The sequence below is a fragment of the Galeopterus variegatus genome, unplaced genomic scaffold, assembly GCF_000696425.1.
Source record: "Galeopterus variegatus unplaced genomic scaffold, G_variegatus-3.0.2 Scaffold1095, whole genome shotgun sequence".
NCBI classification, from domain to species: domain Eukaryota; kingdom Metazoa; phylum Chordata; class Mammalia; order Dermoptera; family Cynocephalidae; genus Galeopterus; species Galeopterus variegatus.
In genome coordinates this window covers 168,716-178,946 of record NW_007727206.1, presented here as the reverse complement: position 1 = coordinate 178,946, position 10,231 = coordinate 168,716, and the positions used below count along the sequence as shown (strand labels likewise).

At 34.6% G+C, this 10,231-nt stretch overlaps 1 protein-coding gene across 3 annotated transcripts in view; it reads right to left on the bottom strand.

Moving 5' to 3' along the window:
• DNAJC24 (DnaJ (Hsp40) homolog, subfamily C, member 24) overlaps positions 1-10,231 on the bottom strand; it is a 58,800-nt gene that overhangs the window by 11,421 nt on the left and 37,148 nt on the right. For 2 of the 3 annotated variants that reach the window (XM_008574740.1, XM_008574739.1), the window contains exon 3: positions 5,368-5,506. In XM_008574740.1, the coding sequence (XP_008572962.1) occupies positions 5,368-5,506 (139 nt within the window). Of the gene's footprint in view, positions 1-1,386; positions 1,472-5,367; positions 5,507-10,231 lie in introns of all 3 variants that reach the window. The other variant, XM_008574741.1, reaches the window with a different exon arrangement.

Genomic DNA, 10,231 nt, shown 5'->3' with positions numbered 1-10,231 from the left:
AAAAAAAAAAAAAAAAAAAAAAAAAAAAAAAAAAAAAGAATAAGTTGTGTAGAATCAGAATGGGAGGGTGTTCTGAGTAATGTCAAACAGTAGAAGCAGATGTGTCTGGCAGCCCCTAAATGGACCAGAAGAGAGTATTCACCTTAGGTTTGCAATAGGTAAAACTGGAAGAAGTAATAGAGACAAGCTTAAAAGCTTCTGTCCCATTTAAATTCCAGGTGAATGGGTAAGCGTTGTTTTGGGAGGGAGGGGAGTTATAAGTGTTCTTAAATAGAGGAGTGAGAATAAAGAAAGCTGAATCAATCAAAATGTAAAGGACTATTAGAGAAGGTGGCAGTAGAGAATGGAAAGCCAATTAGTAGCTATGGAAATAGGGTATGTGTTAATCTGAGGATGGACTATGCAGTAGCTGTAAGAATAAAAATATCACATAGGGGAAAAAAATCATTAAAAATAAAAAAATGTCAACTGACATTTCTGATTCACCGGTTGTAAATAGAGCAAAGTAGACATAACCAGAGTGTAATATGAAACCAAGGTTTCAAGTCTGAGGGAAAAAATAAGCAATGAGAAAGGTGACCAGATCTCGGTTTTGGACCCACTGATTTCAACTGGGTCAAGATAACCATGTAGAAATTGGGAGAAAAGTTAAAGTTGGAAACAAAACTTCCTAAAATCCTACGCTTCTCTATTATTAAATCAGACCTCACGATTGTCAGGTACAGCAGAATTACAACTATAATATTGCCCACAGGTTTCTATAGCATTATTTGAAACTAGCCAAATTTTTATTCAAAATCAATGAGAAATCATCTCAAAATATTTTCATTGCAAAAACAGTTATTTGCATTCAAGTGAAAGTAACAAATAATGTGAGTAGTCAGTCTCCTTCTTCTGACTTAAAATGAGGCAGGGAAACTGTCACAGAAAGTTTTATCTGTACTCTCTTCTCCCTCTCAAGATAATGCCAGCCCCCAACTGTCTAGATGGATTTTCTGGATCACTTCACATACTTACTTTTCCCAGAGACAGTCACCAAAAAAACATAACCCCTGATGCTTATCTTCAAGTTTTACCTGAAGCAAATTTTTACAACCAATTTTGAAATTCCCAAAATCAAATGGAAATACTAATATGACCATAAATGGAAACCCAGTCTGACTAATTCAAGTATTTTGTAAGGGTCAGCTTTAGGACATAATTTACACAAATATCTATCTACTGGCCTTAAGTCATTTTTCCTAACATTTAACCCTGATTCACATTATCTACATTTAAAAATATATTATTTCCCTTCTTACAGAGTTAATTGGTCTTTCACATTAACATGTTTTTCAGGAAGGATTCTTATCTTGAGTTTAAGAAGTAAAATGTTGATTTAGTTACCTGACACATAAATGTTGATGTCGTTTTAAGACACATTCATTTGGTCCAAGATTTATTTGCTTATCTTCCATTCTCAAATATTTACCTTAATAAAGAGATGAAGTGAATTGTATAATACAACACCAGAAATGACCTATTGTATATAGCTAAGGAGAACAGCTGATTAGCTTTGAGCAAAGGCACTCTGACTTTTCAATGTCTGGCCCAACCCCCTTCTGGGCCAGACTATTTTGAATATCCAAGTACTTGGCCAACTGTATAGACTGTTTTTAGTAAAGGTTCCACATTACCACAATAATTCACTAATAGAGAACAAAGATATATCTTATATAAAATTACATATCAGCAAGAATTCCAAACACAATCCACTTATTTTTTAAAACATTATTTAATTTGATTAACCTCATTTGAAGGTTTGTTACTCTTTAGGTGAAAGAGAAGAAATTAACTCATACACTGTGTAACTCCATAGAGCCACTGAGACATCAGAGATCTGTGACTGTCACACTATAAAGCTACTGAATTATGATCTCTATTACTTTTCCACAATATACTTCTGATGTGTTTTTTAATGTGCTTATTATATGAGAAAACTCCCCAAAAGATTTATAAAGGCACCCAAAACTATGCAACATATTATTGATGTGAACATGTTATAAATCCTGAAAGGGTTTTCCAAAGTGCTCGTCTGGTTGAAATGCTAAGCCTAGTCTTGAATAACTACATGCCTTTCAGGGAACACTGGAAGCAGCCTTCGGAAGCATCCTTAGAAACAATAAAGTAAATATGCCAACTGGAACTAATTGATTAATTCACTATTAACATTGCTTTCAAAATGTATAATCTCTGGGAACCAAATATTACTCATCCTTTTCTTAGATTTGCTTTTCTTCAGACTGGCCAACATTGCCCTAAAACACCAACTAAGAATACAGAAGAATACAGAAGTGGAAATGAAGGAGAAAAAATATATGTACTTTACTTTAGGTTATCTGCTCTAGACTATTACTCGTTCCTTATTAGAAAGAACCCATTTGATAATTTCTTTTGAGAAACAAATATGGATTACCCTTTAAATTATCTTTTAGATAAATATGTGGCTGTGCACAATATTGATGAGGCTTTCCATACAACAGAGCACCAACTTTGAGCTGTGAAGAGAAAGCATTCAACATCAGCCATTAAAGCATCTCCTACCTCCTTCTCAAGTATTACAGAGCTCAAGTTTATTTTATACTGCAAATTAATGGCGGCAGGAAACAAGCATAGTTAAAGCGCACTCTATAAAAAGAAAGTTTTACAATGAACTATCACCACATGTAAAAAGAGTTCTGTGTAACAAAGCTATTTCCATGTCCCCAGGGGGTGACCCAGAAAAAAAGAGTGCTTTGACCTGGTTATAACAAATTCTCTCTCTCTTGGTAACCTATCCCGGTCTTTAACAAATTATCACTCTCAAAAGGTTTCCTTCTATCAAATTTAAATCCTCACTGTTAGAAGTTCAAGTCCATTTCCTTTTTTTGAGAAACAATTTATTGAAGATGGATCAAGGATAAAAAATTAATATTGGTATTCAAAAGAAATAACAATATGAAAGTAGGTTTATTATGAGATTTTTAAAAAATAACTCTGGTATGAAAGGTTTAAAAACAGCAAGTTATATATGGATAAGAGACACTTCTCTTTCTTATCCAAACAGCAGGCCAATCTCCATTTAAAACTGAAGTGAAGCACTCTTACTACTGGAAACTTCTGCTAAGGAAGAAAATATTTAGTAAGTACTATCTACTAAGTACAAATCTAAGTAGATATGAGGTACTAAAGTGTTGTGAAAAGTTCTATTTCTATTGTCCTTCTAGAATAGTTCAATTCAGTAGTCACCCACCTGAAAAACTTGCAAAGCAAACTGATATTATATAAATCCCAAGCTATTTATCTGAATCATGAATCAGGCCCAAACTCCCTGTATTTGATTTGTCTAAACTTCATTATGAACTCATCAGTGACCTATAAGGGTCCCCTGTGATACACCAGGCCACTTGTTTCCATTAGAAGCTTAAAACCAAGGACTCAAAGCTCAAAAGAAATCCACAGTTCCAAGGACCTCTCAAAAGATAATGAGAAAGACTTGAATATATTGATTATTTGTTCTTCTTACATCTTTTTAACCTTCTTTTGTGCAATTCTACATTCACTTTTAACTGTTTCCTATTTCATTTCTGGTCTGTCCTACCTTGTACTCTACCAAGAGAGAATACTCTGAGAATTCAGCAGGCTTCTAGTCAATTTCACTGATATGTTCTTAATAGTACACAGGCTGTGGAGTGACAAAATGCAGAGTGACATTGAAAGTACATAACCTACACTCTTTAGGCTACGGTTTTGTGTGAATTATTCTCATCTTAAGCAAATTGGCACCCCACCTAGTAAAGACTAGTAAAGATGTGCAAAAACACCATGAAAGAATCATCGTCTCCAGTGGAGCTTGGTGGCTTTAGGAACATAGATGACCCACACAACACATTCAAGTGCATTAGTTTCAATACTTTCATAGAAATTACTATCACGTGAACCAAGGTCAAAAAGATGTATCTAGGGACAGAGTTTATCAAATGAAGCCACCTTTACATTCTTTTCCCAGAAGTACAAACACACTTACAAAAGAAATACATTAGAACAGTGCTGATAATATGTACCAAATAGAAGTAGAATCCAATATTCAAGCTATATTTGAAAATTGATGGAAATTCCTTGTGAAGGTCCACTCATCTTAATGTTTTTTAAAAAGTAAGCTCATCAGTTTTTTAAAAAATAGAAAGGCCTTAAAGCTGATTAATATTATAGTGAAGTCACTATTAAAAAACAAATACTGCAGTACATAAATAGCTCATGAAGCCTTTTCATACAATGGTATCACACACTGCCTATAAGAAATACTTTATCAGTACAACTCCCTCTGAAAATAAATATGGATGTTCTACAAACATCACTGGCTTTTTCCTGTGATGCTGTGTTTTAGAAATAAAGCCCCCTTCTCAAATCAAAGTTTTATAACCTTAGTAGTAAATGCCTTAAAATCATTTTGTGAGGTTTGACGGCATGGGAAGGGATTCAATAATCAACTACAGAGACAGTGAGCTTTTATCAACACATCTGAGTCAATGCTGAGCCTGATGTGCTATTGGAGAGAGCAATTGAGTGTTTTCCCCACAGGCTGTAACTGATTATTGACTCCCCCCATTACCATGTAGGGTGCATATTGAAGGTTCAGATAGAAGGCTGAGGGATTCCTGTCCCAAGGCCAGTGCTGAAAGACAGCCTATCACTTCGTGTAACTGCAATCCATGTGTGACAAACCTGACCTACATTTTTCCCTTTCTTTCTCACAACAGCTTGTCACTGTTTTAAGAAGCTATTTTCTAAAAGGCATAAAAGAAATGACTTTTAAGACAGCATAGGTAATATGCATTCCTAATATATCATTTGTAACAATTTCATAAAGAATAGTTTATCCTAGAGATAATCATGAAACCTAGCCTTAAACAAGCTAAAAGACAGCAGAGTGCTTTATGATGTTATCCTATATGGTAACTTCCTTTAGACTGTCATTTATATAGTATACGGTCTTGAGAAGTACTACGGTTAAAATTTTAATTGATACAAATTAAATTTAATGAAAAGAAGTTTTTAAACATATAAACATACTAATTAGAAATGTGTAATTAAACATTTTTCAGTAGTAATAAAAAGTAGCTCTCATGGCTTCACAAGAAGCCACATACTAGTAGTTTTGTTAACTTCTCAATAGATACACAATAATCACTACTAAGAATAGGGCATAATTAAAAATAATGATGGAGGGGAGGAGTAGGCGGCAATAATAACTTGGTGCAAATGCTGGAAAATGCTCCCCAGGAATGGCTGTAGACCGTGCTTCAAAGAGTTACTGATGTGCTGTGGCTCCTCACCACAAGTACCTACCATGCCGCTGCAAGTCATACTCTTTTTTTGTCTCTTCATTCCCTAGAATTTTCCATGCCTGATCAATTTCAATGAACTTCTGTATACATTCCTCCAGTCTTCCTGCTGGCACATCTGTACTTTGTTTATCTGGATGATACTGCCAATCAAAAATAAGAGGGGTAGTGAATAGAGAGAGTAGAGGAGGGGTAGGTTAAAAAAAAAAAAGTAAATCTGAGCTCTAGTTAGGAGAGAAGGCAATGAGATAATGAAAACTAAGACGCCAAGGCAATGAGACAACAGTGTTGGGCACAGGAGACAACTGCCAGGTTAATTAGACAAATGGAGTAGCTATAAATCCACCAGTGACATGATCTGTCACAACGTGCAAAGACAGCATTTTCTGGATAAATTTGTTCATGGAATCACTGGTCTCATGGACAATTTACCTAGAGAGGATGACTAACACAAATAGAAATAGGTACGTGCAGACAAGCAGTACATGTAAAAGGAAGAGCACAAACTATGCAGAGTATAAAGCCTTCCTTATATAATCTGCTTGGCTGTAGATACCATTACAATATGACTACTAGATTTTTCTTATGAAATTAGATTATAGAATCATAATTTAAAATAAAAATGTACCTAATTATAAAAATAAAATCTCTCTCATGTTTTTCCTCAGCCTTGAAGAATTTAAAGTTATAAATCTCCAAACACAAATTTTTATTGAAAACTGGTTATTTTAGGACAGATCTGTAAGACACAACTTTAAAGACCTCAATAAAACATTTGAATATAACAATTCATTAAAGAATCTTTCTTACTTGAGTTTTCTAACACTAAGAAATTTTAAAGAATGCTTTCAATATGCAGTAATTTCTTTATTAACATTTCATGGTACATCAATATGGAATCAATGGTACAATCATTTACATTCTCTCACTGACTGCTTTACAGACATTAAAAGAGCACAAACAATTTTAAGTACCATGTTATTTATTATCCAAGTTGCTAAGTCCAAAGTCACTCAATAAGTTGTGGCAAGTAACTTGAAGCCAAATTACTTCAATTCTTAATCCAGAATTCAGAAAGTATATAAATTTTTAATTATGTCATGGACTACTGCCTTTCACAGTGCATTTGTTTTCACGGTGAACTTCTCCATATTCCTGATGATCTTCACTAACAGAGCAAGAGCAATTCTGATATTAGGTTACACAGAACTAGAAAATATCTTATATGCTGGGAGAAAGATTATAGGGCAAACAGTGAGATTCAGGCTTCCACTTTCTCTTTGGCAAACTATCACTTCTTATTCCAAATCCATCAACATTTAGATATTAAAACTAATTAATATAATGACTGAAGGAAAGAAAAGGAAGCTAAGGCTTTATTATTTCATCTTCTTTGGCCATGATTTATCAAATGATGCTCATAAAAGTTATTCCCAAACTGAGAATATGGCAATCTCTAAAGTTGGGATATTCAAGAAATATCCCAAGGCTAAAACAGAGTTGGCTACATTAAAGTTCTGTAGCTGACTCATTCCTCTAAAACAATGTGAAGATTTGTATAACAAGCTTGGTATGAGACTCAATGTTATTACATGCAACGTATTCAAACATGCCAGCACTATATATTTAAGGCACATTTACATGTTAAAACTCTCAATCTCAATATGTCACAAGCATTAAGTAAGGAGCTGGAGAAATTATTCTAAACTTCTAGCTACAGAGTAAGAGTACAGATTAAATGATAGGTAATTTCTAATAGGCTACTATAAAAAGTGGCCTTAGTACAGTCTACTTGGTACAATGAATAGAACAGGTTAGGCCTGATCATAAATCAACCTGACCAAGAAAGCCCTACAAAACCAGGAATTAGTTCCTGGCTGCCCCAAACTAAAAGCTATCACTTTAGTGATAAAGCTAAATTTTATGAGTCACACATCAGTTGTATGACAGTCAAAGTATAATTCAATCTCTTTCCCTAATATTTTTCCCCAAGTATTTTCCTGATTACTACTTAAAATGAATAACTCACCACCTGAGCCTTTCAAGTCTATTCTGTAGTGCTACTAGAATTCAATGTCATTCGATGACATCCATTTTAAGGATAAATTCCATTAAAAAATGGCAATCATAACAAGGAAGTAAGTATGTCATTTGGGGTGCTAAAAGCCTCAGCCCAATGTTTCGACAGTAACTTCTAGAACAAAGTGAAGGTCTAAAAAGTAATAATACAGTCTGTGATAGGCTGATAATGAACCCTAAAGATGATCAAGTCCTAATATATGGTACATGTAAATGTTACTTTATCTGGAAATTCACAGATATGATTAAAGATCTTGAAACGGGGAGATTATCTCTGATTATCTAGGTAGGCCTTAAATGCAATCACAGTGTTCTTATAAGAAAAAGGCAAAGGAAGATTTGACTCACAAATAGGAGAAGGTGATGTGAAAATGATGCAGAGACAGATTTGAAGTGCTGGTCTTGAAGACTGAGTGATACAGCCACAAGCCAAAGAGAGCTTGCAGCCACTAGAAGCTAGCAAAGACAAGAAATGAATTCGCCCCAGAGACACCAGAGGGAGTGCAGCCCTGCCAATACAGCCCAATTATACTGATTTTGGACTTCTGGTCTCCAGAACTGTGAAAGAGTAAATTTCTGTTGTTGTAAGCCACTGAGTTTATGGTAGTTTGTTTCTGCAGCCATGAGAAATTAAAACACGGTGCAGTTAGGTCTACAGTTTAAAACTGGAATACAGCAGACACTATAACTTTTTAAGAAGTTTCAATTACAAGTTCTACTAGTAAAATGGTATCAATATCATGCACATTCTTAACTTTAAAATCTGAAATGACTCTCTATTGCCAATGAGAAAATAAGCCCCAATAGAGTTTTTAAGACTTTCCGATCCCATAGTGAATGTTAATTTTTTTCTACTACTTCTCAATCTGAGACTTCATGTGGGAGACAGGATCAATCATTCGTTATCACCCTAAAAGACCAGTAATTTTCCTCTTGTTGTCAAGGCTTATTTTATTTCTTTCCCATCCTACCTTTAATCCCCACTAGCCAAACTTTCCCACTCAAGAGCACAAAGCTATTCTCATTTCATTTATTCACTTATCAAATGAAAGACAGATGTAATCTAAAGCATTCTATATTGTTGGGGTTTACTATCTAATTGAAGAACCCGGAACAGCTATAAAAATTAACACGGACTTCCTCATATTCTCAGAAAAATTACAGCTGAATTTTACAAACAACTGGGAGTTCTGAGGATGACATTCACCAATCAAGTAGAAAAATTACTGATACCCCTAATTAACAGAATAGGTATATTGCAAAGTGCATTTATTTTAACTGACTTCCATTTTCTTTCAGTACTAAATTGAAATGCATTTCACTGGAGTTAGAAGAATTTAGTCTCTTGGAAACAATGAACTCAAAATTAGGAAATCAGCAAATCTTGCAACAAACAATTAGAGAATGAAATTTTAAGAAATTACCATTAATAATATAATAAAAAAGAAAGATAGAAAGAAACACTTTGGAATAAACAAATAGAGGATGTGTAAGAATTCGACCCTGAAAACTACAGAACACCACTAAGAGAAGTCAAATGGAAAGAACATGTTCATGAACGGAGAGATTCATGTCCATTTTTCCTAAACTAATACATTAATGCAATCCCTATCAAAATTCTAATAGGCTCCTTTAAAGAAGTAAAAAGATGATTATAATATTTATATTTTAAGACTTACTATAAAGCTATACCAATTAGGATTGTAGTATTGGCATGAATATTTACAAGTACATCAGTGAAACAGAATAAAGAGTCTAGAAACAGACCATACCATGGTCAACTGACTTTCAACAAAGGTGCCATAGCAATTCAATGAAGAAAGAAAAGTATTTATATAAAAACTGCGTTTGAAAATACTAAATATCCATGTGGGAAAAAACCCCCTCAATCCCTATCTCATTCCATACAAAAAAATTAATTCAAGATGAATCATAGACATAACCGTTAAACACAGAATCATGAAGATTCTAAAAGGAAACACACGACAACATATTTGCTCCTTAGGATAGGCACAGATTGTTTTGACAAAAACCAAAATGCACAAATTATATGACACAAAACTGATAAATCAAACTCCATCAAATTTTAAAGCTTTCTGCTCAAAGACACCCCTAAGAAAATGTACAGATAAGCCACAGACTGGGAAAAAAATCTGGCTGCATATGTATATTTAACAAAGAACTTGTATCCAGAGTATACCCCCCCAAAAAAATCCTGTAAGTAGATAACATAATAAATATAATAATAAAAAGGCAAAGTAATTAAAATTCCAGGGGAAAAAACTTGAATGGACACTTTCCCAAAGAAAACTGATGAACAGACAATGTGAACACACACTTGTGCTCAATCATTTTCATTAGTCACTAGGAAAACATAAGTTAAAATCAAAATGAGATACTAAAACACATCTACTAGAATGACTAAATAAAAAAGACTGACAACACCAAATGTTAGCAAGGATATGGAATAAAGAACTCTCATACTGCTGGCAGGAAACTATTTGGCAGTTTCTTATAAAGTTACACATATATCAAGAAATCTGGGCCGGCCCGGTGGCGCACTGGATAGTGCGCCGCTTGGGAAGCGCAGCGGCGCTCCCGCCCAAGGGTTCGGATCCCACATACAGACCGGTTCCCGCTCACTGGCTGAGCGAGGCGCGGGAGCAACGCCGAGGGTTGCAATCCCGTTGCCGGTTCCTGGTCCGGTACGGGGGCAACACTGAGGGTTGCGATCCGTTGCCGGACACGAAAAAAAGACAAAAAAAAAAAAAAAAAAAAAAAAAAAAAAA